Genomic DNA, 15,892 nt, shown 5'->3' with positions numbered 1-15,892 from the left:
GGAAACGCCACAATTTTTACAGTACAGGCAAAGTGGATAAGATTCTAGCAAATCCCATGTCCACTTTGCAGTAAAAAGTGCCGTACGGACATGCCGTGATTTCCAAAACCGGCATTGTTTTGGAAATTGCAGCATGTCAATTATACCTACAGAAACGCTGGTATAACTGAAACATAGGTATAACTGAAACAGAAAGTCCGTGGAGAAAAACTACGCAAACTTTCTGTTTAAAGCGCTGTGGGGCCTTAGCCCCCACTGTCAGAAGGGCGTTCCGCCTACCTCAGTGTCATCGCTGGGCTGTAAAGAAATGCCCCCCCGACAGCATTTGTCCATAGACTTGTAGTGGGATGGGGCTTTCCTCACAGTTCTGCATCATCGTTGTGTGCTAAGGAACCCCCCCTCTGACAGTACAATGCTCCTTTAAGTACCAATTCTGTGTAAAGCATAGGAAAAGGATAGGACAACCTCTGCTTAGACTTCAGAACCTACTAAAATTGATACCAAGACATGTGCTATACATGTGCAAGACATGTGCTACGCCAAAATAAAATAGGCACGGTGCAGTGGTTTTATTTTGGCACTTTTCTTGAAGTTTCAGTATAACGATTCCATATTCTGTGGCTTCCAGAAGGGCAGAGCTAATTCTATCTCATCTATGACACGTGACGATAGTGATGAAGAAGAGAAAGCAAACGTTTCAGTCATTCTGGGATCCCGCTAAAGTTAAACATTATAATCATCTCATTAGGATGTGGCCGTCTTTGTGGGATTATAAGTAAATATACTTGGAGGGTTTCTGCTGTGAGTGCTCGCCATGGATCACTGCCTTCACCAACACCACTTCTTTCCAAGCAAAGCCACATACTCTAGGGTGGTGAACAGCCTCAGAAACTAGGAAGTTCATCATTTATTTTTTAATTAAAAACTTGTAAAATGCCATCTTATTTAAAAGAAGGAACTCCTCTAAGGCCTGGTTCAGCCACCTGGGAAAGCTGGGTACTGCTTACTCAAACCTAGGGCACACCTGAGGTTATATTGTTGGAAGGTACGAAGTGAGGCTGGCTTCACATGGGAATATTCAGTCTGTGAAATTTGGACCACATGTTGGCCGTATTTCCTGGACAGAACAATGAAACTAGACTCCAAATATCATAGTCAACTATGATGCTACCCTATCCTCTTTCCCACAGGACTACTATACCATACTGTGATCATGATTTCAGTAAAGGACAGTGGAATGGCAGAGACTCTGAGCATCGTAGATAACTACAATGCTTAGCGTCCAGTTCTGCTGCTTTGTTCTGAATAACAGGGCCAAAATCCAGTCGATATTTCACATACTGAATAGAACTGTGTCAAGGCAGTCTAAGAAAGCTGTGACATGCAGTCTGTGGTGCACCTATGAAAAGCACAGCAGGGGGACAGTGCAAGTGCCCCCTATAGATACCGTATGGCATACACACATACTCCATGACAAGTTAGGGTCTACTCTAGAGACACGGCATGCGTGACACAATCTAATTGTAGAGAGTCCCATCGACATTTCCACTCACCCTTCCTTGGGCACTAAAGCAAGAGCTCGGGGACGTTCCAGGACAGTGGAGTTAAGAATAGTCAGACGTAAGTCTCCATCGGGATTTGCAACCTACAAAAAGTAAATGTATGCTTACAAGTGTATACATGAATATGGAAGAATGTGCACAAACATCAGGTATATGATCCTATGTAAACTACCGCCCTGACCAGTATTTTTACCAGTAAGTTAATGTGGGTGTTTTGTTTTGTTTTTAACTGACCTTATTGTAGGCCAATATTTGTAACATGCCTTCTGGTATCCTTAGGATTTTGTAGACTTTCCCTTTCTGTGTCCACACAGTGAGAGCTCCCCTAGGACATTTTGTTATGTGTGTTCGGCCGTATCCCTCTAAACTGTGACCCCATATAATACAATGTATTTACTGCCCCAGTAAGCAAACCCACCCACCCAACTAGCCAGAGCTCCTGTACTGTATTTTCAGCATAAACACAATAAATGTCACTTCATACCTCAATTTTTTTAATTCCAGCATCAACCCAATAAAGCAAGTGGCTCAAGGGGTCAAATGCCAAGGACTCCACTGTCTCCAGGCCACTTCTCACAAGGACTTCTTGCCCAGAGCTGCCATTTAGACAAAGTCGCTGCAAACAGTGAAGATATAGTAATTATTTACCCCATTATAATATGCTACCATTTGACTGTACAGAGACAATGGTCCCCAAGGAGTTCTTACCTGTATGGTGTCCAGTGTGACATCTGCCCAATATAAACAGTTACTTTCATAGTCAAAGTCCAAAGCTACAGCCCCACGCAGGCCCTTCAGCGGCAGCTCCTCACTGGCCCCAGACGTCAGGTCATACCGGTAAATGGCATTCCTCATAGCATACAAGATAAACTCATTTTCCTCTTAGAGATAATAGAAGGGATACAGGTGAGAAGAAGCAGAACAATTCAAAGAGTAAAACGATACTACATTAATATCAATTAAGAAGCAGATTTACAATAATTTGGACCAACAAATTGTTTGCTGCTATCGTACAGTACACTGCAATCCACACTAAGCCGAAACTGCAAAATATGTGATGGAAAACTACCTAGACTGGGAATGGCAACACTGTGCTCCAAAATGTTGGCGCATTTGTTCAGCATAATCTAAACCAACAAAAAGTTATATAAACTTAGACAAGACAATGTAAAGATGTATCAAATATATCATCAGCATCTGCCACTGTGATAAACCTGGGACAGTTTAAAGAGATCACTATTGCATCACTATTCTATTATTTTTTTTTTACTTACAGAAACCAGAAGGTGAACTGTTACAATTACTCTAGCCTGTATTATTTTCTAATTGCTGATTTTTTTTTGCTCTATTTTCTGTACAGGGCTACCATCTTACTTGTACTTTTCCTTTGCTTTGCTAAGGTCCCATGTTGCGAAAACGCAGCTTTTTTTTTGTCGCAGAATTTGTTGTGGTTTTTTTGGGTCAAAGCCAAGAATGGCCACAAAAGGAATGGGAAATATATAGGAAGCTCTGATACTTCTAACTTATGCTCAATCCACTTTGGTTCAAAAAACTGCAACAATATATGCAACAAAAAAAAAAAAAAAAAAAACAAAGCCGTGTTTTCGCAACGTGGGGCTAAGGCCCCATGGGTTGGAAAAACCACAGCGGGAACGCATCGCGGTTCTTCTCGCTTCTTCGCGCTTTAAACAGAAAGTTCGCAGAGTTTTCCTCCACGGACTTTCTGTTACAATTATATCTACAGGGAAGCTGATGGCGTTTCCGTAGATATAATTGACATGCTGCGATTTCCAAAACCGAGCCAGTTGCAGCGTATCCATGCTGCCGTTTTTACCAAAAAATGGGCATGGGATTCGCCTAACGGTGATTTAGTTATATGCTTTACAGCAGTCTCATGGCTATACACAGCAATAGACTGAAACTAACTCACTTTGGAAGAGTTTTCTACATATTTATTCTGCAGGGAGAGGAGTAGCCAAGCTGTGACATTATCTATTTTCATTAATGGATGCAATGATGAGCGTCATGTGGGGTGATCTATAGAGACGTTATTGTAATCCTGACTGTCATTTTTATGATGTAAGTGAGGTGAGTGCTGCTAAGACAACCCTCTACAGACCCCGACAGAATTAGCAAGACCCCTTTCCATGAAGTCATGCACCTTTTCGCTGAAGCAGCCCCCATGTCATACAAATCATATAAGTGTCTGAAAAGTGTCTTGAGCACTTGATAAATGTGGTGCACAGCATACATTCTGTGTCCATTTCTCCATTTTTCAGGGCAGAGTGCTATCGGGACACGGACATGTGAACAGACACACTCATGGGTATTGTTTAAAAAAAAAAAAAAAGCCATGTGACAGCCTTTTTTTTGTCTTCCTGCTGAAGCCACTAATGGAATGACTCAAAAAACTGCACCAAAAGAAAGAAAAGTGGTGCATAGTTAGCACAATGGATGGTTGTGTGCCAAAGATGTGCCACATATATGCCCATCTACACCAGAAAGCCGGCATTGATTGAATAGTAAATTCCCTAGTGTGTGCCCTCCACCTAGGAATAAACAGGGGATATGGATGGCATTTAACATATCTGGCTGCTATTTACCTCCCACAGGACATGGGACATCTTCTCCATCCAACCGTGCCTCTATGTCTCCTCCAGAACATGTATCTCCGGAAATCCTGCGGTAACTAAATCAAGGACCTAACTGTTACGACGTGCAAACAATGATGTAACATCTTTGATAAAAATTGTAAAATCCAAAAACACAGAGAAAACAAAAATGTCTTCTGATATATAGCAGCATACAATAACACCTAAAAATCCATTTCAAACACATATAGACAAAGGGGCAAATAAACTAATAAACATGCACCAAATGATTGGTAGGACTTGTGGGTGGGGAGGACTGAAAAGGAGGTGCAGCTTAACATGGAAAATTCTGTCAGAAACTAAGCCAACTATTAAGTGGTGTAAAGTTAGACTAGACAGTGTAAAACTGCGTGATATTTTCAAACAGCATTAGACATTTTGGAAAGACTGGTTCAGTTCATGTCTAGTCTAAGGGCCCGTTCTCACGAAATAACGCAGCGCTCATTCTGACACGTAAATGTGTCAGAGTGAGCGTTTCAAAACAGAATCCCATTGACTTCAATGGGTGCGGTCTTACGCGCGCTACACATTGAACTCAATGGGAGGCTTTTTAACCCATTGATTTCAATGTGTAGCGCGCATAAGATGGCACCCATTGAAGTCAATGGGATTCTGTTTTAAAGCGATAACTCTGACACGTGTTTACGTGTCAGAATGAGCGCCGCGTTACTTCGTGAGAACGGGCCCTTTAACTTTGCACCGTCTAAGGCTGAGGCCCCATGTTACAGAAACACAGGTTTATGTTGCAGATGTTGCTGCAAATTTTTGAGACAAAACCAAGAATGGCTACAAAAGGAATGGGGAATATATACAAAGCACTTCTACGTCTACCTTCTTCTCAATACTTTCCTGGTTTTGGCTCAAAAAAACAAAAAAGCTGCTTTTCTGCAATGTGGAACTTTAGCCTAAAAGTTAGGCAGTTTTAGCTGTTTATCTGCCCCAGTGTCTTTAATCTGTATAATGTAAATCAACATAATGTGCTGTATTTTTATCCAACTTCTCTACCAGCAAACAGATCACAACAAAACAACATAAAATTGTCAAGGCTTTAGCTCTGTATAAGAGTCAGTTCACACGTGAGCGAAGGGGAGGTTTTTGACAGCAGATTTCGCTACAATGGTGGTCTATGCAGACCGTCGGGCTTCTTTTTTCCGCTAGCGGCGGGCTGCTGCTAGCGGAGAAAATAAGCGACATCGCGGCAGGCGGGTTTTGACCAGAGAAAGACGCGGCGAGCATGCCTCTTCATAAATTAGGGACACCCTCCACCAGGTCGGCATAGATTTCAGTGATCATTTTTGCCAGTAAACAACTCTAGTGCGTAGCTCACACCATGCTCCCATCAGTGAAAGTATTGTTGGAAGTGTCTGTAAAAAATGGCTTGGGCAAAAAAATTGTTACTTTTTCTTTTTGTCATGTACTCCAGATAACTGCCCCATTGTCTGAAAGCAAAGCTCTTAAAATGTGAGTCACCATATAAAAGCAATTATTTAATATAAACTTAACCAGCCCTTTAATTTTCTACAAAATAATGACATCAGCATCCAAATATCATGACACATGCTGAAATCAACTGCTATGCTTACCCTCTAGTTCTCTTGTAGGTTGTTCCCACTGGACAAGGAGATGGTATAAGGTAGAGCTTGCCTGCAAATTCTGGGTCAGGAACACAAACTTCAGATCTTAGGTCTTGACTCAGCTTAAAGCCATAATCACTGGAGGGATAAAAAGACGCCTGTTTAAGGGAGACATGTCCTTCCTAAGTAGCACCAAATTTTAGTTTGCAGTGGAACTCTATAGGCGCAGTTCATTGCCCCTTGAAGCACAGGTCACTGCCAGTGTTGGCTTTATAAGAGACATAAAGAAGGGACTCTATAGCAAACTGTACTGATAATATCAGCCTTGCACTATGAGTGCAGTCTCTGTGGCTAGATAGGCTAAAGAACCTGTGATAATATTACATACACCAGGGCCACACAGTGGCTCAGTGGTTAGCACTGTATCCTTGCAGTGCTGGAGTCCTTGAATTGAATCCTGCCAAGGGCAAAGAAAACATCTGCAAGGAGTTTGTATGTTCTCCACGTGTTTGTGTGGATTTCCATCCCATACGCCAAAAAAATAAAGACATACTGATAGGGAAAAATGTAGATTGTGAGTCCTATGTGGGGCTCACAATCTACATTTCATAAAAAGGAAAAAATAATAATATATATGTATATATTATACACCAAGAGTTCACAGGTTCTTCACCCAACACATAACAGCGAGGCTCTTCAGGCTGAATGCTCTAATCTGAAGGCAGCATCGTAGACTGGTACTGGAGGTAGAAGCTCTTCTGTTATCTCCTCTCTCTGACCTGCGGATTCTTCTGATAATGTGGAATTGGGAAATGATTTGCCACAAGTTTGGAAGGTTATATCTTTGGAGAATGCTGCTGCCAAAGAGCTGGAGGTGGAAAAATGGTGGGGGGGGAATGCTACTACCCGTGATACAGTGGTATTTGGTTGGCACTCCTAGGATAAGATGAAGTGCTGCATTGTGCTGTTACTTTGTCTTGCACTGTGGTATTGGTCTAGTACTACTCGACTGATATGTCATACACCACAGAGCAGCCACAGGTATTATCTGCTGGACGTTTGTATTTAGCTCTGCTGGGAAGGTGTTTGTTGCAAAATGGTATTTGCTATTGCTACAGATATTATGTGTGCCAAGTATGCTATTTGGTGTTGCTACAGGTATTATGTGCGCTCTACTATGGTATATGGTTGACACTGGTGAGGATATTACATGTATAGTGGCATTTGTTTTGACTATCCGTGCTAGTCAACAGATTGACAGACTGGTGAGCTCCAAGTTGAAAAATTTTGAGAAATCCTGATCTAAAGAGTCGTACAAACCTGCCAGATGCATCCTACTGACAATTTTCACTATAAAGCAAATGACGCTATACCCGCAAAGTGACATTTGCTACAATGTAACATCTGGCTGCAGCAATAAATGTCTAAAATATTGTACGAATGTTCCCTACCACTCAAAATCTTGTCTGGTGCATGAGCAGTTAGAGGTTGTAATTGGCCGGTCAAAGTCCTCCCCATTGAAGCAGGTGGCATGTGGGGTCCGCCTCTTAAATACGGTCTTGCTTCCCAGCAAACATTCATTGCCGCGTTCATCAGAAGGAGACCAGAGCTTATAGTCGTTTTCAGTGCAGGGGACTCCTGTAAAGCAAACAGAGACCATTAATAGAAATACAAGGAAATTCCATTGCATTCTGCTGTTTTGCCAGTTTAGCGATATTTCATTGTTTCCTGGCTGGCACTTTAGGGTCTATTCCTGCAAGAAGGCATCTATACAATATTAAAAGGGGTGTGTCATCAATCTGAATGGCAATAAACACACTAAAAATGCATTTTAGCATAATCCTGTATAAGCCAATGGCTGGTCAGGTAATGGAGGGGGTGTACATCTCACCCAGACTACTCAGGTGGGTGAGATGAGAAAACTCAAGGAATGTTTGTTCTCAGCAGACAACTTTCGTCTGCTGAGCATTTTGGTAAATGCTCAGTACTGGGCTGGATTTTTAGGAATGACAGGTAGGATTGGTAGTGAGACCTGTCATTCCACCCCCCTCCAATCCACACTTTGGGGATGTTCCGGCAGCGACTCAGCTGGAGAGAGTCTCCTCGTCAAGGAGGCTTAAGAAGTTGCTCCAGCAGCAACACTTTGGCACAGCTTGGCTGGAGAGCCAAATAGAGAGGTCGTTTTTTGGAATTGTTCAACTGGCTTTTGGATTTCTGCTATTCTAGGTGAGGTAACCTATGCTGTGTTTAGTTAGAGCCTAGCCGGGCAGGGATTTATTTTTGTATCATTTCCTTTTGTTGCTGCACTACCTTTTGTGAGTGAAAATAAAACTCTACCTTTGTTTTGGACTAAAAGAAACTGGACTTGTGTGTCTATGCCACCCCACCTAGAAACCCCAGACCCTGATACCGGTTATTAAAAGAGAACATTTCCTTGAAGAAATACTGCTGTTATCTGCTTGTAGTAGCATCTACTGGCGGTCATAATGTACAGATCTGTGCATTGAATTCTAGTGAAGCTCTGTTAGACATGCATGACCTTAATACAGTACAGTTTCTGATGTATTCTCTGTGGAAAAAAAAACAGCCATGTTGTTTCTTTAAGGGCAAACATTGTCTGAAGTCTGTAAGCAGAAGGAAGCCTCTGAGTGGAGAAACCATTAGATAACCTCCTTACCAGTCTGTGCTTTTCCTCATTCTTATCTCTGTCCCTGATAAAGAGGTGAGCAGCAGGGAATGGTGAGGTTATCTAATAACTTCTCCCCTCACTGCCTGGAATCTATAAGCAGAAGGAATATTACAGTATGTTCAACCTTGAAGGGACTGTCTAATATCATGTATACTGTATACTATAACTGGCAACCCCTTTAAAGATTCAGAGAGATTACATACATGTCTAAGGCTAAGTTCACATCTGCATTCGGGTTTCCGTTCATAGGGTCCACTTAGGGACCTCATGAACCGAAATCTAATCTGCTTAAAAAGTAGTTACCCGCGGAAACCCACGGACCCATAGACTATAAAGGGGTTTGTGTGGTTTCCACTTGGTTTCTGCCCAAAAATGCGTAGAGAAAAGCACTGCTTGAAGCGCTTTTCTCTCTGCATTTTTCATGTGGAGAGGAGAACACAATCCTCAAACGTAGTACAAGTACTGTTGTGAACCCTGCCTTAGAGAGCTTCACTAGAAGCAGAGACTTGTACATTTTACAACACCAAGGGATCCTCTTTCAAGTAAATAATTGCAATATTTTTGCAAGTAAATTTCTTCAATGACGGTCCTTTACATAGATATTCTAAAATGCAAACTGAGATTTATGAAACTGTCCAACAGAAAACTTGAATGAATGGTTGCTATGGGCAGATAAGATTTCTTTTGGACAGTTTCACAAATGTGCCCCAGTGAGTGTACTTATTGCCATTTGTATTGATGGCACAACACTTAAACCAAGCGGCCGGTTACGAACAATATTAAAAATCAGGACCCTATATGAATATAGTACTTAAAAGTACTTAAATTCAGTGCACTACACAAAAAATCCATACCAAGGACATCACTGGTGTTGACCTGTAATATAACCCAGCTGTGCCCCTTATTGACATAGGAGCCAAAGATGGTGAACACAGTGCTTTTCTCTCCAGGCTCAGTCAGTAACCCATAGACGATCAGTGAACTATCCGAAAAATTAAAGGTTTTCCACGTTTCCCCTTCATTTGTACTGTACCTAAAAGAGCAAAAAAGACAATTAAAGATAAAAAGAAAATGACAAAGTATAGAAAACAATGGCAGCAATGGCAGATACTACTCACAACATACTTTAATTGATTGGTTTCTACTCCTTGTGCAATTGCCACCAACACACCGCCATGATCTCCCCAAGTGCAAAAATGGGGCCCAAGAAGAGACTGCAAAAAAAAATGTGACATAAGGAAAACACAATGTGGAAGCCAAGCATTCCGGATGAAAAAAATATTTGAAATAAAATAAAGAAACTTACCTCCCTCCACCTCACCCCTGTGCTGCTGGACACATACAGGTTAATTTTACTGATGGTATCTTTCCCCACTGATCCTAGAAAGACAGTAGTAGTAACCAATGTTATATACAGTAGTATGTGCAAGTAATGTGCTGCTTCTTTCTGTCCTCTGGTTCAGCACTGCAATTTGAGCATACAACATAAAAATAACATGGAGCCTGAGGGCTGGAACACAAAAATTATACGGATAATTTAAATTTAGCAGATTTTACTATGAAAATCAGCAGAATGCAGAAAATTAGTAACATAAACCAAAAATACCCCAGTCACTAAAATCACACAAATACCTGTTGCTGCAATTAATCCTGGCGCAGACTCCTTGGAGACGATAGGCATAACTCGTCCTTGAGAAGTCACCTGACTGAGCGGCTGTGCCAGGTGTAGCTGACACTCCTTTGAATTCTGCAATAGAAGAGAATGTAGTAGTTGATTGTGAAGGAACTCCTGTGCCTAACTTTATCCTGCTGCCTTTAAGGGTAAGTTTACATGGGGTATTTTGGTCAGGATTTTGAGGCCGTATCCGCCTCAAAATTCTGACCAAAAAGACGACTCCCATTGAAATCAATGGGAGCCGGTCTGTTCTTTTTTCCGGGAACCGTTTGTTCCAACTGCCGGAAAAAAAAGAAGCGAGATGCTCATTTTTTCAGGCGGATTCGCCTCACGACATCCACCTGAAGACACTCTCTCCCGACTAGGCCCATTCATTTGGGCCTAATCCGAAACGGAATGTGCGACTGGATGCCTTTGCACTGCACCGGTATCCAGTCGCAGCTACCCGTATTTTGGTCTGGACCTGAGGCGGCCTCTGCCTCAGGTTCTGGACCAAAAAACCCCGTCTGAACTTACCCTAAGGCTGAAGCCCCATGTTACAAAAATGCAAGAAAACGCAAAAAAAAATGCTCTTGGAATAAAAGCGATGCATTTCCGCTGCGTTTTGCTACCTGTGGCCTTAGACTCACTGTGACAACTCACCAGACAGCGCGCTGTGTCCCCGTAACCACTATACCCCGGGGCCAGGAGATATTCCCATGTTCCTCCTTTGTCAAAAGTAATGACAGAGGCCACGTTCTCCTTGGACAGTTGCCCAGTGAGGGTATTGGCGATGTATACCCCTCTCACACCTTTCACGCGGTGGATGTCGGCGAACGGCTCATTCTCAAGATATCTAGAGAAAAAAATAAAATTAGCAGCTGAAAACTAATTCCATATTATGGCTGGATTTATACACTGCTACTACTGTTTTTTCAATATGCTTTGGATAAGTCAATAGTACAGACAAATCTAAGATATGTTTGTAATATATCTTATTAAAGATTCTTTCTGCTGTCCCCCCCCCCGGCTCCCAAACTGACTTTCATTTTGAACATTCTACTTTATGCATTGCAGCGTGATCTGCAGGTCACATGACTGAGATTAAACATTTGCAGAAGTTTATGGAGAAGTGAAAGGACAGAGAGAGAGGCCAATACGCAGGTTTAACATGATGTTATTTTTGTTTCTGTGGTTGTTTTCAAACTGCACCACGTTCTTGCTATACATTTTTTTCTTATGTTTCTCTCATGGGCTTCTCCATAGGGCTTGAAAATACACCAGAGAATAATAATAATAAATTTTATTTACATAGCGCCAACATATTCCGCAGCGCTGTACAATTTGTAGGGTTCAGATACAGACAGATACAAAACAAAGAACGTCATTTCACACAATGGGACTGAGGGCCCTGCTCACAAGAGCTTACAATCTATGAGGTAGAGAGGATGACACAAGAGGTAGGAGGGGCGGCATTGCTTATACAGTGTTCAGACAATTTTGTAATAGAGGTTGCAGCCATTACACAAACAAAGCTTTATGGGCCGTCACTAGTAGTGTCCTTTAACATGTGGATAGAGCATGGACAAATATGTTAGGCTGAAAAGGCATCAAGAAGGGTTTGCATTAGGAATTGTTATAGGCCTGTCTGAAAAAATGCGTCTTTAGTTTGCGTTTGAAACTGTAGAAATTGGGAGTTAATCTGATAGTCTGGGGTAGAGCATTCCAGAGAAGTGGTGCAGCTCGGGAGAAGTCTTGTATACGAGCGTGGGAGGTTCTGATAATAGAGGATGTAAGTGTTAGGTCATTGAGTGAGCGGAGAACACGGGTTGGGCGGTAGACAGAGATGAAGGAGGAAATGTAGGGAGGTGCGGCATTATGGAGAGCCTTGTGGATGAGGGTGATAACGTTATATTTTATTCTATATTGAATAGGCAGCCAATGTAGCGACTGGCACAGACCAGAGGCATCGCTGTAGCGTCTAGCCTGGTAGATGAGCCTGGCTGCTGCATTCAGAATAGATTATAGAGGGGAGAGTTTAGTAAGGGGAAGACCGATTAGTAAGGAGTTACAGTAGTCAAGGCGAGAATGAATCAGAGAGACAATAAGTGTCTTTAGTGTATCTCTGATAAGGAAAGGACGTATTCTGGAGATATTTTTGAGGTGGAGGTGACATGAACGTGCGAGTGATTCAATATGAGGGGTGAAAGAAAGGTCTGCGCCAAACATGACCCCGAGGCAGCGGGCCTGCTGCCTAGGAGTTATAGTAAGGCCTGAGACTGCAATGGATATATCAGGGACAGATCTATTAGATGGTGGAAACAGTAGTAATTCAGTCTTAGAGAGATTTAGTTTCAGATAGAGCGAGGACATGATATTAGAGACAGCAGAAAGACAGTCACTGGTGTTCTGTATGAGAAACAAACGTACCAAAATAAACAAAAAATGCCACCAGGAATCCTTGTAAAACATGCTAAAACCTTACGAAATTCATGGGCTTTTTCTTACAAACATGTAAAAAAATGCAGGAAAAAATTATGTGTGTGGAAAAAATCCATGTAGAATATTTCTCTACACAATCCCACCATCAGATGTAAAGTAAACCACATACAATGCGGCAGATTTACTAATGAAAATTTGTGCTATAAACTGTTATTTCTGAGCACTTTATTAATTGGCTCAACTTTCTATAAAACTTTACTTACGCTTTCAAAGACAACAAAGAGAATGACGAAAAACTCAATTATACAGTGTGATAATGACTCATTATATATTAGGTCTATCAATGGCACAGATACAAATTGCACATGATGTACACGAAATGGATACCTCCATAGAACACTAAGGCTGAGTTCAGATGGAGTTTTTTGGTCTGGAATTTGAGGCGGAGGCCGCCTCAGATTCCGGACCAAAAAAAATGGTAGCTGCGACGGCACTCCGCTCCGGATTAGGCCCAAATGAATGGGCCTAGTCGGGAGGGAGAGTCTTCAGGTGGATGTCCGAGGCTGAACCGGCCATGGGATCTGCCTGAAGAATGAGCATGTCGCTTCTTTTTTCTGGGAGCCAGAACAAACCGTTCGCGGAAAAAAAAAAATTGACCGGCTCCCAATGATTTCAATGTGAGCTGTTTTTTTGGTCAGGATTTTGAGCTGAATTCCACCTCAAAATCATGACCAAAAAAACTCCGTGTGAACTCAGCCTAACATTTTCCATGGCCAATATTCCTCCCATTATACTTTATTGAAGCTCAATCTCTGTATACAGACCACTACCCTTATCCAACCTCACTTCACAATTATCTGCTACTTTGTGTTGGTCTACCACTTAAATCTCAATAAAATACATTTAATTTTGTGGTGGTAAGGTGAGAAAATGTGAAAAAGTTTAAGAGGTGTGAATATTTTTGCAAATCACTGCACATGCCAACAGTTGTAATTTTGCTGGAACAATTCCAAGAACTGGGTTACAAAAGCGAATAAGAAGGGAGACATTCTAGGAACCTTGCTAGGAACCTGTGTAGGCCCCAGGCGCATGAAATCCTGGACCACCAGGAGTCCGTAAAGGCAAGATGCCTACTACACCTAACAACATTGTCCCCACTTTCCAGTATTGTAAGATTTCAAAAACAAGTACGGATTTCTTTTTATACTAACCCTAATGGCCTTTTGTGGGGAGCACATCCCTACCCATAATAGCTTTTCCTAGCACATGTTGCTTTGGAAAATAGTTTTTCTCTATTTTTCACCTTTGGAATCCAGAAGATTCCTAAAGAAATACTATCGGAATCAGCCTTCACTCCATATCTTGCAAGTAAGACCCAACAGTTCTGCACAGGGTGCGCTTTTTCTGCTTTCTCTTTCCCACCAGCAGCCTCTCTGTGATTACACGGCTATCACACATGAGCTGAAAGCAGTGCGAATAAGTCTTAAGGGTAAGTTCAGACGGGGTTTTTTGGACTGGAACCTGAGGCGGAGGCCACCTCAGGTTCCGGTCCAAAATAAGGGTAGCCGCAACTGAATGGTGGTGCACTGCACCGGCATCCAGTCACGCACGCCGCTCCGTGACTGCACTCCACTCCAAATCATGAGGCGAAACGGCCTGAAAAATGAGCACCTCGCTTCTTTTTCCGGGACCCAGAACAAGCTGGCTCCCCGAAAAAACTCCTGACCGGCTCCCATTGATTTCAATGGGAGCCGTCTTTTTGGTCAGGATGTTTAGGTGGATACGGCTTCAAAATCCTGACCAAAAATCTCTGTGTGAACTTACCCTAAGGCATGGGATACAAAGAGAGGTGCAGCTACAGCTATTGTCCCAAGGAATAAAACTAAAATGCATAGAATCTTATGCTCATAAATGTCACCTTGCAGTACAGGTCTAAATTGCTTAAGGTGAAAGAAGGTTGGGTCAGTTATGACTAGTCTAATTGGGGCAGTTCTTAAAGAGTAATAAGGTAGTGGGAGATCAAGGTAGCATTAGGCTGGATTCACATGGGGTTTTTTGGACCAGATTTTGACACGGAATCCGCCTCAGAATCTGGTCCAAAAAAAAAAAAAAAAAACACCTCCCATTGACTTCAATGGGAACCGTCAACTTCCTTTTTCCGCAAGCGGTTTCTTCCCGCTCACAGAAAAAAGAAGCGACCTGCCCTTTCTTGATGCAGATTCCGCAGCTGAATCAGTTGCGGGCGTCCACGCAACAATCCTTCCCAACTAGCCCCATTCATTTGGGCCTAATCCGGAGCAGAATGGACCAGATTGGACGAAATTCTGAGGCGGATTTCTGCATCAAAATCGGATCCAAAAAACCCTGTGTGAACTCATCCTAAGGCTTGATTCATACAAACATTGTGCAAATCAAAAAAATTGGTCATTTAATTCACCTCCATTCACATACCATGGATTGAATGCAGCCCTGTGACTGCCATTAAAAAAAAACAAAAAAAACTAACATAGCCTTGTGAATGTAGTCTTAATAGCATGCTGTTTTATGACCATTGGGTGATAAGCTCACAACACAAACATAAATGCCCTGTACCTGACAAGTGTTTCCTTCCCACCTCCGGGATTGAAATACAAGATGTTTTCCAGGGAAAGAGAGAAACGAAGACCCTCCACTTCTGATATATACAAGTTTGTTACATTGTTGCTGTGCTTGACACATGCGAAAACCTGATCCTCGGAGACATCAGTGATATAATATTCCTGGAGATAACAGAAGACACTTATCTTTATCTTCTGAAGCAAATCAAGCCTAGCACAATACTGGCAATACTACCACTGGATTATCAAAAGTTCCAACCTATGGGAAAGTATAAAAAATCTGCAGCTAGTATTTCTTTATTGGTTCTCACTGTGAAGTCACTGATTCTCATTTTGTGAAAGTTCACATTATATTACAGTTCAATGAAACAAGCACCAGATTATCAATTATACTGGATTATCAAATGCTCCATTAAGGTAATTTTGGTAAACCCCAAATAGCTGATGTTAAGTCTGACAGGAGCTGAAGTTGAAAACACGTGCAATTGCGAAACATGACTGACTCACCGTGATCGGATGTCTGGTTATGAACTGCGCAGACTGCATTGGCTTGCGGTTAAAGGAGACCCAAAGCTGCACTGAGGACTGGTCTTTACTACCCAGCAAATGCTGAAAGGAACAAGGAAAGGAGAAAAATGGTAGACACATAAGTGCTATTATCTATTGCATAGAATTGCTGGACAATGAAAGTACACTGATACATACTGTATATGGAGAATACAT

General features: G+C 42.0%; 1 protein-coding gene across 1 annotated transcript in view; it reads right to left on the bottom strand.

Annotated features, from left to right (window-relative positions):
• SORL1 (sortilin related receptor 1) overlaps nt 1–15,892 on the bottom strand; it is a 79,702-nt gene that overhangs the window by 41,239 nt on the left and 22,571 nt on the right. The window contains exons 7-19 of the mRNA XM_075280066.1: nt 15,677–15,778; nt 15,165–15,331; nt 10,794–10,986; nt 10,109–10,223; nt 9,783–9,856; nt 9,602–9,690; nt 9,331–9,509; nt 7,239–7,425; nt 5,797–5,925; nt 4,166–4,251; nt 2,271–2,443; nt 2,047–2,178; nt 1,554–1,645 (exon numbers count right to left, since the gene is read on the bottom strand). Of these exons, the coding sequence (XP_075136167.1) occupies nt 1,554–1,645; nt 2,047–2,178; nt 2,271–2,443; nt 4,166–4,251; nt 5,797–5,925; nt 7,239–7,425; nt 9,331–9,509; nt 9,602–9,690; nt 9,783–9,856; nt 10,109–10,223; nt 10,794–10,986; nt 15,165–15,331; nt 15,677–15,778 (1,718 nt within the window). The remainder of the gene's footprint in view (nt 1–1,553; nt 1,646–2,046; nt 2,179–2,270; nt 2,444–4,165; nt 4,252–5,796; nt 5,926–7,238; nt 7,426–9,330; nt 9,510–9,601; nt 9,691–9,782; nt 9,857–10,108; nt 10,224–10,793; nt 10,987–15,164; nt 15,332–15,676; nt 15,779–15,892) is intronic.

The sequence above is a fragment of the Leptodactylus fuscus genome, chromosome 6 (genome assembly GCF_031893055.1).
Source record: "Leptodactylus fuscus isolate aLepFus1 chromosome 6, aLepFus1.hap2, whole genome shotgun sequence".
Lineage (NCBI taxonomy): Eukaryota > Metazoa > Chordata > Amphibia > Anura > Leptodactylidae > Leptodactylus > Leptodactylus fuscus.
The sequence above is the reverse complement of the archived record's forward strand: the minus strand, read 5'-3'. Positions and strand labels throughout refer to the sequence as shown.